Below are 22,243 nucleotides of genomic sequence, written 5' to 3' on the forward strand. Positions count from 1 at the left end.
AACCGCGGCGGAAAAGTTCTAATATGGTGGCGGTGTCTCTCAGACACCGTCCGCCATATTAGGAAGGGCTTTAAAACATGCTTTTCCTCTGCGGGTTTTCCGCCGTGGAAAAGCATGTGTAACTTCACTGCGGGGGCCCGTTGCGGGCCCCCTAGGTGAAGGGGGGTTGGGGGTTGCACATGGGGGGTACCTATGGTACCCCCCTGCATTTGAATGCAGAAATCGGCAGGCACCGCACGGTGCCTGTCGCTTTCTGCATACAAATGCAATGTATGCATTTTTATCATTACGGCGGATGCAGCTTGAAGCCGCACCCGCCGCAATGGTAAAAATAGAGGATGTGACCGCCAGGGTGGCGGTCACATCCTAATCCTAATTGCACAGGAGGGAACTCCGCAGGCAATGTGGAGGTTCCCTCCTGCTCTATGGTGGCGGACGGACTCAGGTCCGTCCGCCATCATAATCGGCCCCATAGTGTGGTTCACCTTTCTAAATGTATTTTGTTTTGCTGCTGACTAATGTGTGCTGATGTGATTTTCGTTTTCCAGTTGTTTCTGTGTCTCTCGAAGTAAGTTCTTACATGTAATTATTGATAAATTATGTAATAATTGCAAAAACTGATGTATTTTTAGATGCTGTGAATAGATTGGGTTGATTTTCTACCTTTATAGGGCGGCCTGCAGCCTCGAATAAACTTGTAAATATATAAATAAATAAATAGACACATGCCAATGAATATCATCCTATGAACGAGGAAAGTTTTGCGATTCTACTTTTTAATCATGGGCATTTGAAGTTGTAGAGAGTTTGCGAAGGCTGCCGTCTATCAGGTCTGATTCCCTACACTGATTGCCTTTTTTTTAAGAGGAATTAAAATAATTGTCACTGCTGTGATTTACTAAAGTTGCTTTTGTAATGCAACGTTAGCATTAAAAACAAGATGTATCTAATTTTTCCCTTCCCATAGATAAATATTTTAGTTTTTTTCTAGAAAGGGTTGCTTTTTGTTGTTTTTTTAAAAAGAAAATTGTACGCACTCTGTAAAATGTGTTTATGAATTTTACCTGTAGGCATAGTGATTATTTTCTGTGAATTCCATTGAGATAATGACGGACAGCTGACATTACAAGTAGGACATCTTTTTATTTGAAGAGTCTCTTACCAGGAGTCTGTTCCGAAACTTTCACCACATTGTTTACCTAGTTTATCTTTTTATGCAAACATTTTTTTTACTCCCTGCTTAATGTTAACTTTATTTCTAATATTTCTTTTTGGTTAGATGCTTTTGCAAAGGACCGGGGTCCCTGGATCGTGAAGCCAGTGGCATCTTCTCGAGGGAGAGGGGTGTACCTGATTAACTCGGTGAGTGTGACATAACTTAAATTTATTAAGCAAGTTGCAATTTTTGGCCCCCTGTGATTGGCTGCCATCACAGTAATGTTGGCCTGTAAGGGACCGCAAACCACTATATCCATGATAGCATTCCAAAAGAAGCACTTTTTTTAAGCAGCCCGTTTTCCTTAAAGCAACTGCTTTAAAAAAATTGTTTTGGGAAACTTTGGAGGTAGAGGCAGTTGTCCTTTGAACCACTACCTACTCAGCCCAAGGCTGCCAACACGATTGCCCATGAGCAAGGGGACCTAACAGGATCTCTCTTGCATTTGCAAATCAATTGGCACCCCAACTTCCTGGTCGGTAACTCGTCAATGGTTTGTGATCGTGATTGCAGTCATAAACCATTGATACATTCCTTTCCAAATTAGAAATAGGAAGGGGAGTCTCCTTTCATGGCCCTCCTGTTGGTGGATCGTAAAGGATTGCAAAACCCCTTTGACGAGTTGGAAAGAATTTTATGACTAGTACAAGAGCTATTGTACATAAAAAAGCCCTTTTACGGTTGCAGGCCACGTAATTTTGCTAATTGCAGGGTTTGCGATTGCAAAAGGGCATTGTATGTCAGGCCCCTATAGTCTTTCTAGGTCTAGCTATAGGTTACATTGTTGCTCGAATATGAGTTTACCTTGAAAAAACAAAAGACAAGCTGCGTTTGGCAAAACAGGAACAGTTGATTTAATTAAACACTTCGGCGGGGAGCACAGTGACAGAAGCGGGTCTGAGGACTTTCTCAAAGGGGACAATGGGGGCCAGTGTGTGTGCTGTGTCCTAATTGTCTATGTGTTCCTAACTTTGTGGCATCTGACTTTATAATGTTTTGGGAAGGCGCGCCTTCCTCTGGTCATGTGTGCTTTATTGGGCCCAAAATCCATGGACCATTATGGGGTCGCTGTCCTTATCTGGGGATTGACCTAAGTTTCCTTTTTTGCGCATTTGTCTGCCAGCTACGTGCCACCCCATCTGTGACCTGTCAATCTGTAACCTCAGGCCTAGGTCATAGAGCCTACCTGAACACGTGTTTCTGAGTTGGGGTTGATAGAGAGTTCATGATGGGCATCAATTTTATCAATATTAACAGGACTAAGAGCTCATAAATTCTTCCCTCTATAATGCTGACTCTGGGCTCATATTCTGGGCCAGATTACAATTGGCTAGTGACACTATGATTCGTTCACAAACAGTTGTTTGCGCAGGCATCGTAATTAATATGGTGCAAAGTTTATCGCACCTGGTAATTACAGTGCATGATTACGTTTTCACCCCTTTGGCAGGTCATACTCACAAAAATTTAACAGGGGAAAAAGGGCCAGTATTTATCAGCACATACGGATTTTCATTTGGTAAGTACTAAAATTAGCATATTATTCCTCAAAATCTCAGGAAAAGGGGATGGTTCTTGCACTGCAAAAAATCCAAACACATCAGTGTCAAATTTTACCTGATATGATAATTATTGCATCAGACATGGGTCACTCATATTCAAGCTTTCTCTAGTCTATTTGTTCTGTAGGTCTCACTTAGAGCTCAGGCTTCGTATGTTCACACTGGTCCAGTGGCTGACGGCATGGATCGGTGGTGGGGTGAGGGAATATAAAAAAATAAAAACATTAAAACGTACCTTATCACCGCGTCTCTCCATCTCTCCTCCACGTCGGACTTGGGCTGGAACAGGAAGCAAGAAGCACCCAGGCTCCCCATACCAAACAGAACGCTGCAATGCAGCGTTGTGATTGGTCTGAGCGCCATGGTTCAGCACTCAGACAGGGACTGGGGGCCTGGGCATGTTCTCCACCCTGGATGTAATGCAGCCTGCGTGGAGAACATGCAAAGTGCGTAAGACTGTTTGGCCGGCTCGAGAGGATGGGCCAAAGCATCATGCGTACTTGGAGTGGGCAAACCACTCCTCCCCTGTCCTGCTTTGTGAGTAGGGCAGCTCCTACTGCCCCAACCACAAAGCAGCAGGAACAAATAAAATGATAATAATATTGAGTTATCATTTCAATTTTCCTGTAGTTACACTGCTTAAAAGCAGTGAGGCGCAGCACTAGTCTAATTCAAAGTTCATGCGTAGCTGCTTGACTCTGTAGGGCTGGCTCAAAGTTCACCCACGTTTTACGTTCAGTATTTGTCTGGCTCAGAAGTCATTGACATTCTATGTACTTATAAATCTTGAGTATTTATATTTTATGTTGATCTGCCTCTGAGTTCACATATCGTTTGCATTACCTGTGTAGGCCTCTGAGATCGACCACCCCCTCCTTCCCTCTCTGCAGTGCTTAATTTGTGCAGGTGGTGGCCTCCAACTCTCATTTTTCCAGCCTGATACTTATTTTTCATCCCCAAGACTTGGTTCGAGTGCAAGAAAGAGAAAAGCAGAAAGGGGTGAAAGACGGAGGAAGATAGGAAAAACTGTTTCAAAGGGAGAAAACAGGGAAAGAAGACATTGAAAGAGAGACACACAGTTAAGAACTGTAGGGTGCTGTAGGGAAGAAGTTTGGGGTTGAGTCAAAACTAGGCAGATGTGGCATTCACCAACCCCTGCATTCGGCAGCACCAGCAGTGGGCTCATAAAAACACTTTGGGAACCTGCACTTATTTTTTTTTATTTTATAAATTAAGCGCTGCCTTCTCACTCTTCTCTGACCCTCGAAGTTTGGCTCAGAGTACACACACTGCACATATTCTCTACATCTGGTCCAAAATTCCCAACATTTATAAATTATTTGCAGGTCTGCCTCAGACATCAAACAAATAATAGATACAGTCTGGTTTGCAGGGGTTACAAAGTGTACACTCACGCCACATCAGGCTTACATACGGTTTGTTTTCTCAGTGTTTTGGGTTCACAGATTTTATGTTTGTAATTCTGGTTCAGAGCTGCTGAATCTGAACTGGCTCAGTTTATATTGTGGCTCAGCGCTAAAAAAACTGCATATTATCTGTATTCACTCACACATAGTTTATATTTAGGTAAATAGCGATAAGAAATTACAGGACCCGATTCACAAAGGTAAACTTAAACCAAAAGTCTAACTTTACTACTTTTTTGTATTCACAAAGGTAAATCTAGACCAAAAGTCTAACTTTATTTTTCAGTATTCACAAAGGTAAACTTAGACCAAAAGTCTAACTTTACTAGTAGTAACTCACTTTTGTGAATACTGAAAAGTAGTAAAGTTAGACTTTTGGTTTAAGTTTGCCTCACTGAATACCGAAAAGTAGTAAACTTACTCAAAAGTGTAAGTTTACCTTTGTGAATCAAGCCCACAGTGTTTGTGCTATGTTTTGCACAGAGCCCAAACATAGTTTATGTTCTCTTGAGTCTGACTCAGTGAGAGTTAACTGGGATTTCCCACACAGCTTGTTCTAAGTATATGGTTCAAAGCTCTCACCCTTCAAAGGTCTGATTTTGTGCTTTAATTCTCAGTTTATAATCTCAGTAGGCCTGGCTCAGGGATTACATAGTTCATGTTATCTGTAAGACTGTGTATGGAGCATTCTTGTTTGTAAACACTCCATTTGCTCTATGTTAACCATGTTTGAAGTACTTGGAGTTTACTCAACAATATTTTCTTACATTTATTTCCGTAGCCAAGCCAAATTACTTCCGAAGATAGTATTTTGGTGTCTCGTTATATCAGCCATCCTTTACTCATCGATGGTAAGTGTATTTTTCTCACTTCTTTATTCTCTGTCTTCTTTATTCCCCCTACTATCTCTCAGGTAAGGCCGGCACCGATCGGAGGTAGGGGGGCGGAGGCGGGAGGGGGTGGAGTACACGTGAGGTAGGGGGAGGAGGGGGCGGAGGAAGCGGCTAAGAACAAATTACATTAAAAACGTAAGTTTTTGTTGCTTCCTTGCCTGTCTCTCCTCCGTAGTCCTCCCTCGCTCGGTGTCGGCCCAGGAAGCACACTCAGGCTCCCAGTCAGCCAATCACAATGCTGATTTAGCAGCGTTATGATTCGTCTAAATGCCGTTTTTCGGCTGTCAGATGCTAACTGGAGGCCTGGGCATGTTCTCCACGTAGGCTGCGATGCATAGAGAACATGCTAAGTGCGCATGACTGTTTTGGGCTGCCTGAGAGGGCCGTCCAAGCAGTCATTGCGCACTTTAGGAGGGTACAACCGCTCCTCCCCTGCCCCCTCACGCAAAGCTGTGGGTGGAAGTAGGAGAAAAAAATGATAATAACAGGAGTTATCATTTTATTTTCTCTGTCTTCCACTTCAAAAAAGCAGTGGGGTGACGAGCTAGGGGAGGGAGACCTTTACTCTCCTAGCATACCATTGCTCCCCCAGCATCCCTCTGCTCTTTCTAGCGTCCCATCAGTCTCCTAGTGTACCATCACTTCCCTAGCATACGATCACTTCCTCAGCCTACCTTCAACCCCTAGCATGCCATCGCTCCACCAGCCTTCCTCCCCCATCGGACCTTCTCTTGTGCATTGTACCTTCCGCTTCCCCACGGCTTGCCTTCACTCTCCCTGCTTGACATCACTCCCTTAGTGTGTCTACACTCACTGACTCCAGTGCCCTCATGTCCTCACTCATCCAGCGTGGCCTTGCTCTCCCTCCATTGTACCTTCACTCACAAACTGCACCTTTACTCTCCAAAGTGCCTTCAGTAGACAAGCACTCCTTAACATCTCCTCATCCAACAGGCATTCAGCCACCAAGTATCCCCCTGCCCCCCAACCCCCACTTCATTGTTCCTTCATTCCCTCAGTGCGCATTCAAACTTGTATACGTCACTCCCCCAGCATGCCTTCATCCCCAACATGCATCCCCACACAAATGTCATCCCTCACCATTCCTGTGTGCCTTTACGCCTCCGCAGTTTGTAATGAAATTAATGCAGGTGGCAATTTTGGGGTTTTTCGAAGCCGCCACAATTTACCCAAGTGGTTCCGCCCACTTCCACAACCAGTACCCACAGCATGTAAAATGCCCAAAGCCAGATTTCAGCGAGTGAGCAAATCCAGCAAACCCCCTTTCCTCAAGGGTGGGGATGGGAGTGAATGGCCTACCAAAAGGAGGCAAACAGTGCATTTTTTCAGCCTAATTTTTAGATAAGTTTGCTAAAAATCCATTGGCTGTGAAAGGGCACTCATAAAGTATCATAGAACTTTCCTGGCTCAGCTTTGGGAGAGGACAAGAGCTGGAAATGCATCTAGAATATTTATACTGACCTTCCTTAAAAACAGCTGAGGTAGTCCGAACCGATGTAAAACGTCAGTCACCATTGAACCTGAACCCATTACATGAATACCTATTTAAAGTGTGAGTTAATCATGTTTAAACAAATACATCAGCTACATAATATAAAGCTCGCTGGGCTAGGCTGGATAAACTTAGAGTCAAAATAGTGCAGACACCTCCCTTGTGCTTAGTAGAGTGCAAGGGTAATAATGAAATGATGTACATATTCGGCTACATAATTGCAGTGCCCCTCATGGTAGGGTAGGCAGGTGACCCAGCTGTAGATTAAAAAATGCCCTGTCACACTGCAGGACAGTCACTGGACTGTGCTGGACTGACTGGACTGTGCTGTGGGTGACGGGGGCAGCGGACCAGAGAGTAAATTATTCTTTTTTTATTTTTTAAATAACTTGTTTCTTGCTAAAGGAATTTGAAGTCTAACTTGGCCACACCACAAGTTAGGGTCAATTCCACCTACAAATTAAGAAAACAATTTGTATATAAATAAAAAAAAAAATGTAAGTACGTTTTAGAAAAATCTGGACTCTGGTGTGTTTTAAAGACATCCCATTTTTAAAAGGTATTACGCATCTCACACACCACAGCGTTGTAAAACAAGAGCGTTTGTATGCTATAATGTGCGTTACTGCATTCTAATTGAGGACTTCTTTCCCCTGGCCCAGAAAATTGTGAAAAGGTCTGGTGGACTCACAGCCACAAACGTCCCCGGTGCACAGATACAGCATCCCCTCGATATGCACATATACAGCGTCACATGACGCTGTGTATGTGCACCGTGGATGCTTGTGGCTGTAAGTCAGAGTTTCTTGAGCTACTCTGGCACAAGCAGAGTAATAATGTTTGTAATCCGGATCACATGTGCACGTGAGCTTCACCTCAAGGTTTCAATTAGAATGTGGACCATAACAATGGGAAAGACGGGGAGGGGTAGGGGAGTGTAATGAACGGAAAGAAGTCCATTTGATGTTGGTAACTTCAGGTATATTTATTAAGCAATGAAGTTACAAGTAAGAAAGTATATAAATCACAAGCCCCACCAGGAGCAACCTGTATGCTGCTCAGCCCATGGACCAACTCACTCAAACCATTCCAACATTCTAATTACCAACATTCTACATTACACACATCCTTGCTGAACAGCATACTACATCTTCTCCCTTCTTTGCAATGAGAAAGGAGACTTAAAAGAGGCACAATTAAAGGTTACAATAAATCATTATATGAATGTATCTTGAAGAGATGTGATTAAGAATACATTTTAAAACATGTAATGAGATGATGATAAATTTCAAAACATGTAAACGAGTGGATGATAATTTTTGAAACATGTAAAAGAAAAGCGCAGAGAAAGCACTGAAATATGAAAAATTAAAGTTACCAACATTCTACATTACACACATCCTTGCTGAGCAGCATACTACAGGGAGCTAGACAAAGAGGGAAGGAATGTACCATTGTGATTACAAAAGAAGGTTCTTAAGCTGTGACAGTGGTTGTAGGTGATGGGCACTGGCGCTCACTTTTTTGGGGCAAGACTTACTTTTCCTCCTCAGACTTTGACCAAAGTAAGAGAGAAAGCAAAGAAAAAGGAAGAAAAGAAATAGATTTTTTTTTTTAAATGTGACAAACAGAAAGCAGAAATCAAATAGAACCTAAGAGAGTGAAATAAAGAGACAGGAAGTGTAGAGTGGTCTAAGAAGGCACCAATATATTCACATATACATGCATGGTAGTCAACAACCCTGGCATTCGGCAGCCGTTACAAAATACTTGAGGCCTCACTTTTTACAAATTAGGCCCTGACATGTACAAATCGAAATACCATTAGGATCTGAGCTAAGTGCTTGCCACTTGGGAGTCGTGCTATATTTAGTACACCCCCTGATGACCGTTGCTAAAGAGTAAGGGGTCCAAATGTCGGTCATCATTAAATGGCCCCACAAGGGGTTTCTTTCATAGAGTGCACCATGCACATGGGGCAGCATAGATTTTGCTATTTGTGAAGCCCTCTGACGTAGGCCTCAGGGTCATCCCAAGGGAGGTTATTGTATTTGTCAAACGCAGACTATCCGATATCCGTTCCGCACTGCCTTCAGTGCGTTCTCAGGCATGGTCAACCCAGCTCTCCTGTATTTCCAAAATAAATAAATACTGTCTTGTTGCGTTGAATGTCATCCATTGCTAGAGTTCAAAGCAGCTGACGTGCTGCATGGGGCAGATGCTTCCATCATTGATTGTACCCTCAGATGCCGTTGAGATTAATACTTGTTCCTCAGGGGCTTCCTTACTTTGGATGCCCACTGGCAGGCCTTTTTCTCTTAGCAAGTCAGTCTGTAGTAGATGCCCACCATAGTATTGTTACTTGCCGATAATACTCCCTTTCCAAGAGGCACCTATGAATTCTGAAACTGGCTAGGAAATCTACCCAGATATGATGCAAAAGGAAGGGAAGCTCTAGCCTTACCAGACAGGGTGGTAGTACACAAGGGATAAGAGGTGGTGGGGGCCACAGTACAATGTTCTGATATACTGCATGTGTCTGATCACAAAGACAGCCAGAGTCACACTCACATCGCTAGGTAAAGGGCCACAGCTCGACCATGGGGATGTCAGTAGGTGCCCTGGTGTACTCTGAGTAGAAGCTCAAGGTGAGAGCTAATACAGCCGAAGGTTGTGGGTCATATGATGAGGCATAGGAATACCGCAGAATTCAGGGGGTCAAAGTAGGAGGTGTTAGGTGTCACTACAGTGGTTAGGGATTCTTAGCTTAAAACTCCAGTTCACTGCAGGAGTCAGGATGGTTACAGACCAGTCGTAGGGTGTCAAAGTTATTTATTTATTTATTTCATTTGAAAGTGTCTTATAAGTGCAAACAAAGGTCAAGAGTGCATGAAAGTGCCTCACATTTATACAGTGTGAGCTTAAATTGTATACAGGCGATACAGGTTCGCATGTTGTTAAACCATAGTTATTGTACAGCACGAGCATACATTGTCGACACATCGAGGAACATATTGGGCTTGTCGACATATGATGAAAATAATAAATATTGACTCTTTATTAAAGGGAGTACCTTAGTGAAGAGTTATTTGCTTGGATAAACACTAGTAAATTAAATTACAAATATTAAGTGCCATCTTTCTAAAAACAGTTCTTTAGACCAGGTGTATTTGCTTAGAAAAGGGGATTAAGCAAGTTAGACCATGGGATAATAGCAAGTACTTGGGCATGTGCTAAGTAAAGAAGAGCTTAAGGAACACTAAAGTAAATGGAGTCAAGCTGTCTGATGATACCTAGAAGGGAGTTCCATATATTGGGTGTATGAGAAGAAACAGACTGTGGATGTGCTTTCTAAAAGCATTTTCTCTGAAGACGAAGGTTCGTTTAGCTTTTCTCCATATGTGAACCACAAGAGGTGGTCAGTTTCTGCGAGGTACATCAGGTGTATTCTGGTATACAACCCTATGGATTAAACAGTCGTTTTAGAAAATACATGTTGCCTCAATTGGAGACATTTTTAATTAGGAGAGAAGCAGCGTGATATGGTCATATTTCCCATCAGGAGTAGCAAGCACTATATAAATGCAAACCTTTTTTCCTCTTCTATCCCTCAGCTATCCTTATCAATCCATATAACTGACTAACGTATCCACCACTCAAAATGACTTTCATATTTTACTATACTAATTCACCACTAATCCTTTATGGGTTCCGTAGTAGCGTGCTGCTCACCGTAAAAGCACTTCAACCCCACATCGAGGGTAGCAAGCACCATATAAATGCAAACCTTTTTCCTTCTTCTATCCCTCCACTATCTTTCTCATTCCAAATAACTGACTAACATATCCACCACTAAAATGACTTTCATATCTCCCTATACTAATACTAATACACCACTAATTCTCTTTGGGTTCCAGAATAGCGTGCTACTCGCCGAAAAAGCGTTTCACTGCTTTGTCAGGTGTGGTAGGCGCTATATAAATGCAATTACAACACAATATTTGCAAGTGTTTAACACTGGCCTGGCAGCAGCATACAAGATCACCTTTTGAGATGCTGGACTTTTCATTGGTAGCCTTGTGAGGAGAGCATTTCCATAATCAAGACAGGAAATGGTGGCATGTCGCAAAGCAGTTTTTAAGTTATTTCATGGTATGAAAGGTTGCAGCTTCAGATAAGTATGACTTGGACAAAAACTCCTTTGGTTAGATTTTGATGCAGAGGTTTAGTTTCCTCCTTAATATGGTACCTTTTTAACAATTTGCTACTGAATGCCCAAAGTAGTTTCACATTTATCCAATCTTCATTCAGGTGGAAGTCAGGTCAATACCTGACTTCCAGCTGAATGAAAATCAAGTGTTTCATTCATTTAGTATTGGGTGTCGATCGTTTAACCATATGTGAGTGTTGGATATGCAGGAAGATAAGACTGTGTGATAAGCATCTGCTGAGAGTCTAAGGTATAACTGTGTCTCATCACATCAGTGTAGGGAGTATCCCGAATTCTCTTAGAGGCAAGTAGTCATCCAAGGGGTTCAATATAAATATTCAAAACTAAGGGTGTCGATAATGACACCCCAGGTCACAGGAATCTATTCAAAGGGAGGCTCTTGAGTTTTAACACATTAATGTCTGCCTGCAAGATAGGATTCAAAGCATTTTAGAACTGTACCATTTGCATGTTCAAAACAGAACAAAACATAGAACAAAGCATGAATACACAGTATACATTGCATAGCATTCCACCGTGGCCATGTAGGGTAGGCATAAACCAAAGATAGGTTTTCGGTGGAGTCCAAACATATGTGGAAGCGGACCCAGCGCAAAGAGAAATCAAAGTCCACGATACAGGTCTCATGGTGCCACATACTTGGAACAAACAATACAGCGGTCAAGGCTCTACCTCGGGTCCTGCGGACGACAAAGTCCATTCCCTTTCATCTCCCTCCACCTCCAAACCATAATACTTAATCCAAGGGGCCCATATTTTCCGGAATTTTTTAGGACAGCCCCGGGCCTTATATGTCACCTGTTCCGCAACCATATACAAGTCAAAACTCGCCCTCCGTTTGTTAATCGTAGGCATTTGTGGTGCTCCCCAGTATACTAACTATATACAGTTTATCTACTACCAACCCCGGGTTAGCTAAGACAAGTTTGCGCCTTGGGACGTCTACCTCTGTCGAAATCCCCAAAAGGAGAACCCGTGGCTCTAATACTATTTGGGCTGCAAGTATGCAATTGAGCTCCCCCACAATCGACCCCCAATAGGCCTGTATCTCAGTGCACCCCTGAAGGGTATGTATAAACATCCCAGGCTCAGTGTGACACCGAAGACGCTCTGGGCTCTCGGCTCTTCCTATTCCATGCAGTTTGGCTCTATCAAAATATGCGCTGTGTAGTATTCTGTATTGGATGAGCCGGAACCGTAATTTAATGGCCACTTGACGTGGATGCATGAGAGCGGCCTCCCAGTCTATATCTTCCAACTCACTGGTGACCTTTTCCCATTTGGCACGAAGAGGACCAAGACTATCGGCATGTTATAAAGAAACGTTTTGTAGGTAAATGATATAGCTTTAGACGTCTTTCCTCCTGGAGAAGTCCATCTTCCAATGGGGCATATTCCGGCAGCGACGTCCCATCCAACCCCTCCGCCACTTACGCATGCTGCAAACGAAGATACGCATATGTCTGAGTGTCATGTAGTTGATATCTAGCTTGGGGCATGTGGAAAGAGGCCAACACACCATGGTCCAAGACATGCCCAAAGCTTTCCAATCTCCTTTAGCCTAGTCGCCTTCCACAGTGGGGTTTCCCTGGTACATTTTTGATCCCACCTCATTTGTCGTTCTGTGCTCTTCCATGCCTCCATCGTCCTCTGGGTCACCTGGAGCAGTTTACTACATCCCTTACCACCACACAGATAGTGAAGATGGGTATGGTCCCTAAACTGCAGCCTTTCAAGTCTATATGTCGGGTGATCCCCAGATGCATGGATCCATTCATTAATGGCAATAAGATGTGCCGCTTTATAATATGACCTAATGTCTGGTAGAGCCAAACCCCCATTATAGGGATTCCGCTACAGTGTTGACAGTGCAATACGTGGATGGGCCCCATCCCAGAGGGCAAGCGTCCGCCTCCCACCCTTCCGCTCCAAGACCACCAAGATCATCTGCGGCGTTCCACAGGGATCTTCCCTCAGCCCGACGCTGTTCAATATCTACAGGGCACCACTCGCCCACGTCGCTCGACAACATAGCCTCAACATCATCTCCTACGCCGACGACACCCAGCTGATCATATCCTTCACCGAAGACCCCCACACCGCCAAAGCCAACATCCACAGAGGAATGACGGCCGTTGCCGAATGGATGAAGGACAGCAGGCTGAAGCTGAATTCTGACAAGACGGAGGTCCTCATCCTCGGCCCCACACCCTCAGCCTGGGACGACTCCTGGTGGCCAACATCGCTAGGAACAGCCCCAGAACCCACCGACCACGCACCCAACCTGGGTGTCATCCTCGACTCCGCCCTCTCCATGACCAAGCAGGTCAACGCCATCTCGTACAATCCATTTATGTCTGCGTATTTGCATAAACGAGTGGAACATCATTACTGTTCCTAAGCAGCGGGGCTTATTTGGAATACTGGTTTCCTGTGAATGTCCTTTTAAGGCTTCTTGGCTGCTATTTTTAACCAGGAATGTTTAAATCCTGCTGCCAGCCTGCACTGTGACATGCTGTGGCCTCGCCTTTGCACTGCTCTTCCAAGGAGCCGCCTAGTTAAAATTCAAAATGGCAGCCGCTCTGCAGTCTGGAAAGGAGGCTCTTTTTCTCAACTCTCGCAAACAGTGGTTGTTTTGTTTTACGTGTTGTAGTAATGTATTTGGTCTTTAAACTGTTAACTATGAATTCCTGTTTGAGCCAATGCACGTCTATGCTGACGGTTTGATTTCATACATCAAGGTTTTCCCTTCACACACGAGCAGTAACTCCGGCTACTGCACATATCAGAGGGACAGGTTTCATGGCAAGCACCGCACCTCAGCAGTTATCTGAAGGGCATTGTCGGCAGGTCAAACTGCCAACATTTACCATAGGAAAATGCCGACTAAATACAGGGACGTGCTGGTTATGATGCAGAAAGCACCAACGCGGAAGCCCTCTCCCCGTGGCAAGGGAGGAGCTGACCCGGTCTCCAGCCCACCTCTCCACACCAGTGCGAGAGTGTAAAAACAACACCCCGCGCCCGCCGCCGCTTCCACCTTTTGGTGCTGAGCAGCTGGTGGGTCAAACGGGTGTGCGGAAAGGGCAGCTGTTTCTCCCCTCTGCCCTGCCTAGAATGCTCTCCTCTTGAGGAAGAAGGAGCATGGCGGCTGGTCGGCAAGGGAGCCCTGCTGCATCTGGAGGAGAAGCTGGCCAAAGAGAAGCATCCCGGAGCCATGAGTGCTCCACACTCTGAGTCCCGGTCCCGAGATGGGGGACCGGGAGAAGGAGCGCCTGGTAAGGGTGGGGCTCTCGTGAGGAGAGAGCCCTGGGAGTGCCGCCGCATAGCTGTCCCCGCCGCGAGTGAAGGAGGAGCGGAGACCGGCAGCGTTCAGAGCCGGTGAGTAGGGCTCCATGGGGGCGATGGCTCGTGGGTATTGTAGTGCCCATGAGGCCCAGAGTCCGGGCGGCCCCCGTCGCACAGTGGGCCGCAGGGGTGCTGATCTCGCCGGCTCACTCGCCCTGCTGACCCCCACTTGGTATCACAAGAATTACCAGGGTGCCATCAGCTGCCAGAAGGGTGACTAAACTCATTAACCCTGTCTGTTTCAGTAATCTGCACGTTTCCGTGACACAAAATACCTGCATACCTGCAATGCTTGCTTCCCTGCCCCCTCGCTGTGCTTGCTTCCCTGCCCCCTAGCTATGCTTGCTTCCCTGCCCCCTGGCTATGCTTGCTTCCCTACCCCCTGGCTGTGCTTGCTTCCCTGCCCCCTGGCTGTGCTTGCTTCCCTGGCTGTGCTTGCTCCCCTGGCTGTGCTTGCTCCCCTGCCCCCTCGCTGTGCTTGCTTCCCTGCCCCCTCGCTGTGCTTGCTTCCTTGCCCCCTCGCTGTGCTTGCTTCCCTGCCCCCTGACTGTGCTTGCTTCCCTGGCTGTGCTTGCTCCCCTGGCTGTGCTTGCTCCCCTGGCTGTGCTTGCTCCCCTGGCTGTGCTTGCTCCCCTGCCCCCTGGTTGTGCTTGCTTCCCTGCCCCCTGGTTGTGCTTGCTTCCCTGCCCCCTGGCTGTGCTTGCTTCCCTGGCTGTGCTTGCTTCCGTGGCTGTGCTTGCTCCTCCACCCCCTTGCTGTGCTTGCTTCCCTGCCCCCTTGCTGTGCTTGCTTCCCTGCCCTCTTGCTGTGCTGGCTTCCCTGCCCCCTGGCTGTGCTTGCTCCCCTGCCCCCTGGCTGTGTTTGCTCTCTGCCCCCTGGCTGTGCTTGCTCCCCTGCCCCCTGGCTGTGCTTTCTCCCCTACCCCCTGGTTCCCCTGCCCCCTCGCTGTGCTTGCTTCCCTGCCCCCTCGCTGTGCTTGCTTCCCTGCCCCCTCGCTGTGCTTGCTTCCCTGCCCCCTCGCTGTGCTTGCTTCCCTGCCCCCTCGCTGTGCTTGCTTCCCTGCACCCTCGCTGTGCTAGCTTCCCTGCCCCCTCGCTGTGCTTGCTCTCCTGTGTGTGTATGTGGCTCTGGGTGTATATGTGGCTCTGGGTGTGTGTGTGGCTCTGTATGTGTGTGGCTCTGTGTGTGTGTGTGGGGGCTCTGTGTGTGGGGGGGCTCTGTGTGTGTGGGGGCTCTGTGTATGTGTGTGGGGGCTCTGTGTATGTGTGTGGGGCTCTGTGTGTGTGGGGGGGCTCTGTGTGTGTGGGGGGGGCTCTGTGTGTGTGTGTGGGGGGCTCTGTGTGTGTGTGGGGGGCTCTGTGTGTGTGTGGGGGGCTCTGTGTGTGTGTGGGGGGCTCTGTGTGTGTGGGGCTCTGCGTGTGTGTGGGGCTCTGCATGTGTGTGGGGCTCTGCGTGTGGGGGGGCTCTGTGTGTGTGGGGGGCTCTGTGTGTGTGGTGGGGCTCTGTGTGTGTGGTGGGGCTCTGTGTGTGTGGTGGGGCTGTGTGTGTGGGGCTGTGTGTGTGTGGGGCTGTGTGTGTGTGGGGCTGTGTGTGTGTGGGGCTGTGTGTGTGTGGGGCTCTGTGTGTGTGGGCTCTGTGTGTGTGGGGGGGCTCTGTGTGTGTGGGGAGGCTGTGTGTGTGTGGGGGGCTCTGTGTGTGTGGGGGGCTCTGTGTGTGTCTCTGGCTCTGTGTGTGTGTGTGTGTGGGGGGGCTCTGTGTGGGTGGCTCTGTATGTGTGTGTGGGTGGCTTTGTGTGTGTGGCTCTGTGGGTGTAAATGCAATAGGTCATGCATTTGCTAGCGATTAAGCTATTGGCAATGTAAATTTATTTATGATTTTAAAAAAAAATGTCATGGGCAATGCCAATAGCTCTACCTGTAATAATGCAGAGACCATTGCATTGTAAAGGCTTGTTTATAATGTACTGGTAACGCAACCCCTGCCAAACACTATGATCCAATTGTATTCCTATAAATGAGCTGTTTCCTTCAGCACACACACAGCAAAGCACTTAACCCACTAAACTTCTCCTATAGGTCCACATAACATCACACTATGTCAGAGTATGTCAGGCTGTGTTTGGATGATAATGTGAACCGAATAGTTATGGGGCCAGGGCAGTTCAGGCTAATCCACCACCTCTTGTTGCCAGAGGGTACTCAGCGAATGATGGCATCAACCTAGAGGGCTGTGCGATGGGGTATGCTTCCTTTGAGGTTGCTATAGAGATAGTGCACACGATGGAGCGAGGGGCCCTGATGGCAAAAGCAAATATTGAATCTGTGTTCAGATTGCTTCTGGTGCATTGGAAATCTATCATCTCCTGGGTTTCAAATTTGAGGGGAAGAGATATTTTGACAAAGCCTTACCCAGGCAGTGCTCCATATCATGCGCTCACTTTGAGCATTTCAGCATCTTCCTAGAGTGGACCCTACATAAGAGGCACCTAAAAGGAGAGAAGCAACACTGTTTGGACGATTTCCTGTGGGTAGGGAGGCCTGGGGGATCAGAGTGTGAGGAGCTACTGGGAGCCTTTCAGCACCTAGCAGCCGAGTTAGGCATCCCTATGGCAGCAGACAAAAAAGTAGGCCCATCGACAAAGTTGGTGTTCTTGGGCATCGAGCTTGATTCAACAGCAGGCACAAACCTCATGCCAGAAGATAAGGTGCAGGATATGAGAGAATACATCAAGGCACTAGTGGGAAAGAAGGAGGCCACACTCTGAAAGCTCCAGTAGCTTCACAGCCTGCGTTATCCCAGCAGAGAGAGTGTTTGGAAGAAGGTTCATGCTTTTGACAAGGAGGTGCAGAAAGAAAAACACCACCCGAGATTAGGGGCAGGGGTGAAGCATGGCCTCAGAATGTGGCTGACATTTCTGAAAGAATTCAGTGGGATCCCCATCTGGAGAAAGGGTTGGGTGTCTGACAGGCATATAGAGCCGTGCACAGACGCGTCCGGCAATTGTGGGTTTTGGGACTAGTCTTAAGAACAGATGGTGTGCGAAGAGATGGCCTCAAGAGTGGAATAGGGCAGGCCTCACCAGAAACATTACACTCTTGGAACTGTTTCCCATAGGAGTGGCACTATCTGAATGGCAGTAGCAGCTAAGGTACATGAAGCTCACTCTTTGGTAAGACAACCAGGCAGTGGTACACACCATTAACAAGGGGGCAGTCAGGTGCCCGCAGGTACAAAAGCTGCTCCAGTGCTTGGTAAGAATGCAGCTATTGAGCAACCTAGACATAAAGGTGAGGCATGTCCCGGGGTGAATAACGCTTTAGCAGATGCACTCTCTCGCTTCCAGAGTAATTCAGGATGCTGGCATCGGAGGCAGAACAGGAGATGACCCCATTCCCAGACAGCCTGTGGAGATTGGTGAATGTGACCTGTTCCACTTAATAGAACATGCATTAGCCCCAAAGACAGCAAAATGCTATGCAGCATATGCGGAAACTGTAAAAAAGTTGACAGGGCGAGCAGCTTTTGACAATCATGAGGCAACAGTGAGGGCGACTGTAAAGTTCATACAATGGGCATTCAACCAGAAAAAGTCAAAATCATTGGCACAGGCGTACTTAACAGCAGTGGCACATTTCACCAAACTCTCAACCGGTAGGCACCCCACCAGCTGACATTACATAAAGGCAGCCATGAAATGGTGGCAGAGGCTGGAAGTGCCTACATAGGATGCAAGGCTCCTGATTAAATTCCACACACTGGCACAGCTGGTGGGGATGCTGGACGTGGTATGCTCAGACAAGTTTGAAGCTACATTGTTCAAAGCATCTTTCACTTTAGCATTCTTCGGGGGCATTCAGTGTAAGTGAATTATTGGCCCCATAAAAACAAGAGGAAGGTGAGGCTTGTTTACAGAGTCAGGACATACAGTTAAGCACAGGGAAGTTGGAAGTGCTGCTGAGGAGGTCCAAAACAGACCAACTGGCAAAGGGGGTCAAGGTACAACTGCTGTGCCTCTCTGACCACACCCTATACCCAGTGTGCTGCCTCAGGAGATACTTGGCGCTGAGGCCCAGGAGAAGGGGTTCTGTTCAAGCACTACAGCTGGGAATGCCTGAGTGCATTTCAGTTCAAGGTAGTTCTGAAGAAGACACTGACCTGGGCACGGCTGCCAACTGCTCATTTTGGCACACACGTACTACATAGGGGTGGCAACTTTGGCTTCCCCCTTCGGAGTTTCAGCAGATGGGATCAAGGCAGTGGGGAGCTGGTACTCCATCACCTATAAAATCTATGTGATGGCACAGCACCCAAACCATAAATTGAGCAGGGCAGAGCCCCCCTGTCCCTTTCAACAATAGACCCAACCTCTGCAAAAAAAGCAATTTGCACAGCGGAGACAAGAACGAGGTGTGCAAGCCTAATATTTCTGCTCTTGCCTTAAAACAGGTAGGGATCGCCAGACAGTATGAGTGGTCAGACACTTTCTTCCTCCGGATCCAAGCCTAGTGGAGACAAGGTGGGGCAACAGGGACGAATACTCACACCAGGCACACATCAAGTAGTCCAGGCAGTCAGGAATGTGATGGGAGCAGATGGGGGCTGCCCTCCAAGAGTTGCACTCCGTCCTGGCACGCAAGCCAGCTATATTGATGATACACTTGGGGGGGGACAACTTGGCACACCTGGCAGAAAGGAGCTCCTGGCTCACGTCAGGAGAGATTTAACAGAGGCATCAAGATTGTTCGCCAGCACTGCGCTGGTCTGGTTGCAGATCATACTGAGGCAAAAATGTAGAGATGCTTTTTAGGTCTCACCTGCCAATGCGCTTGCTCATTGCTGGCGAGAGATATAGAGGCTAAACCAAGGTTTGAAACCATGCGGATTTCTTACAGTTCGTGTGGAGCACTGGAGCAGAAAGCGCGTCCACATCAAAGCCATCCGCCTCCCTCCCACAGGCATCTGAAGCTTCCCCCAGCGTGCGCTCGGCCTCAGGCATTTCTCCTCCCCCCCTAATTATTCACCCCTGCTGTTGCTGCCCACGGCCGGCCGTACTTTCACTTTCACGGCCGCCAGGCCGTGTCTCGCATTTCACCTCCCCCCTCCCAGTGTACTTTTATTTCTGCCCGTCGCAATCCCAGGCCGTTTTCGGTTCATCAAGTGCCTCCTTGTACCCTCTTCAAGCTATCGAATACATTCACTTGTGACATGCCCCACAGTCCCAAACTTCATAGCCTTGTTAATCTTCTCCTTTTAGATTAGGGTGCAATTTATTTATGAATTTGGACGCATCTAGTGGACTACAACGCTAGACTGCTATCCCGTATTAATTTACGTGCTTCTTTTGTGTCCTACCAAACGGGCCTTTTTTTAAATATATTATTAAAGCTAAAAAACAAACATCTTAAATTATGAACATAGTACTTAAACCATCTTGTCAGGCGTTGGTCACGATCAAACTACACTTAAACTATTAGGTACCACGAGATATCGCCGTTCGCTCACATTTTTTCTCTCCACATTTTCTGTGTACATCAAACAAATTGACTTGGTCAAATGTCCATTATGGAATCTTGGCTGCATACTGCAATTCATTGGATATTCTGTTCTGGTTTAGGCTGCATAATGTCTACTTTTGTAGATCTATAGTTTAGGAACAATTTACAATTGTCGGGTCAAGTTCGCGCTATATAAAACTCCGTAAAATTAAAAAATTATATGGCATACATATTCGGTCAAACTATAGACCTAATTGAATGACCGTTTAGAAATGGCATGCTATACTTTTAACAAGTACATTCCACTAACTGTTTCCCACCTGTAATTTAAGGTGTACTATTTACTTGTGCGAGTGTACTGCATTGCATAGCTTTTAAAGATGGACCTGCACAAACCAGCTACATCACAAACCACCATTTGTCTGTCAGTGCCTCACATCACACTTCATAGGCTCCGCTCCCCGCCCCCCCGCCTGCACATCGCACTCTCCTACTCCCCTCCCACCTCCCACGGCCGCTCTTCCCATTCAAGCGCCCATTTGCTTCAGCACCCTAGCCGCCCGTCACCTCTGCCACTGCCTGCGTGCCATGCAGCTCTCATTACCTTTGTCAGATGTCAAAACAGCGCTTTCTGCCTTTTCACAGAATGCCATTTTGTTTTTTCCTCAATAGGTATACAGTTAGAATCCCATCTGCATTCCAACTTTCCATTAGCATTGGCTTTGGTCCCCTGCCCCACTCTCCTCCCTGTCAACACTCGCCCAGCCCCACTCTGTTTCTCATTGTACACCCCCCCCTCTCCCCGTGGCCCCCTAGTTCACTACACTCACTATTTTCCCAATCTCTCTCGCTTTTCATTCTCTCCTCTTTCTTTGGATCCACCCCTCCTCCCTCTCACATCGCCATATTCATTTTTACCCCACCTCTTTACTTCATTTCCCTCCCTTCCTCTCTCCCACCCTTTCCCACTCCCTTTCTCTCCGTGGCACGCCCCCACCCCTGTCCCCCGCTCCTTTCCTTTCCCCTTAGCCCCTGCCGCACTGTAGCTATTGGGATTCCTAGAGGGCTGAAAGCATTTACAGACGGATGGTTGGTTAAAATCTCCTCACTAAAACACCATGTTCAGATGTTACTCCTTTTTTTCCTCGTCTGTTTATATCCCTGTTAAGCAGCCAGTTCGTTTGTTTTAGATCCGAGGATGTTGTAGGAATGACGAGCTATGAACGTATATTAACTTATGCATGCCCCTAGGTCAATGCACTGTGTAGGACCTTTGATTGTAGAAGAACCACCACAGCATCACTCAGCACCACCACAGCATCACTCAGCACCACCACAGCATCACTCAGCACCACCACAGCATCACTCAGCACCACCACAGCACCACCCAGCACCACCACAGCATCACTAAGCGCCACCACATTACCACTCAGCGCCACCACATTACCACTCAGCACCACCACATTACCACTCAGCACCACCACATTACCACTCAGCACCACCACAGCACCAACACAGCACCACTCAGCACCACTACAGCACCACTCAGCATCACCACATCATCACCCAGCGCTACCCCAGCATCACTCAGCATCACCACATCATCACTCAGCGCTACCCCAGCATCACTCAGCACCACCACATTATCACTCAGCACCACCACATTATCACTCAGCACCACTCTGCACCACCACAGCACCACTCAGCACCACCACAGCACCACCACATCATCACTCAGCACCACCACAGCACCACTCAGCAGCACCACTCAGCACCACCACAGCACCACCACAGCATCACTCAGCGCAACCCCAGGTTATAGGTGTCACATTTGCGAAAGTTATAACTATTGGCATTGTAAATGACAAAGCTATTAATTGAGCTATTTTCAAAACCAACACATAAATAAAAAAATTGTAATTTACAAGACCAGTAGCTCAAACTTTCCTAATGCGAGACCTATTGCATTGCAAATGCTTGTTCTACAGGGGTCCTGGATACGTTGCAAAAGAAATTGAACACAGGAGTGAAAAATTCGGCATTGCAAACAGGTATGAGAGCTTCAGACACAGCCTCCTCAATCTGCAGAGGCCTGAATACTTTCACAGCGACGGGGTACACCTTTCACAGAGGGGACAGAGGTCTTCTGGCCCAATCTATGGGCAGCCATTAGACTAGCAGACTGCAGATGAAGAGACTGAAATCTTGGAAGGAGCCTCCCTTGGGAGGGAACCCGCAGCCAGAGTGGCGGTAAATGAGATGAGCACAAGAATGATAGGTAGGCCACACAACATGGCAGGATTGCAAGCCACGCTGCTTACCTTGGGATGCCTCATGGCAGGGTGAGACAGTCGGAGGAGGGTTTTACAGGAAACACAGTGCTCGCAGCCCAGGTCCGCTAGAGGGCAGGATGCAACAAATGGTCAAAGGTAGCGAGGTAAGCCTACAAGGGTTAAAAGGAGTACCACCCCCCCCACATAAAAGGATAATGCCAGCTCAAAGACTCATTTTCCTCACAAACCGTCAGAATGATTTATGGCATGTAGATGTATGACTGG

At 47.1% G+C, this 22,243-nt stretch overlaps 1 protein-coding gene across 6 annotated transcripts in view; it reads left to right on the plus strand.

Annotated features, from left to right (window-relative positions):
* The window catches only part of TTLL5 (tubulin tyrosine ligase like 5), a 1,026,293-nt gene that overhangs the window by 175,819 nt on the left and 828,231 nt on the right, over positions 1-22,243 (plus strand). For all 6 annotated transcript variants that reach the window (XM_078659928.1, XM_078659931.1, XM_078659927.1 and 3 more), the window contains exons 9-10: positions 1,280-1,362; positions 4,987-5,056. In XM_078659928.1, the coding sequence (XP_078516054.1) occupies positions 1,280-1,362; positions 4,987-5,056 (153 nt within the window). The remainder of the gene's footprint in view (positions 1-1,279; positions 1,363-4,986; positions 5,057-22,243) is intronic.

This window comes from Lissotriton helveticus, chromosome 9, assembly GCF_964261635.1.
Source record: "Lissotriton helveticus chromosome 9, aLisHel1.1, whole genome shotgun sequence".
Taxonomy (NCBI): domain Eukaryota; kingdom Metazoa; phylum Chordata; class Amphibia; order Caudata; family Salamandridae; genus Lissotriton; species Lissotriton helveticus.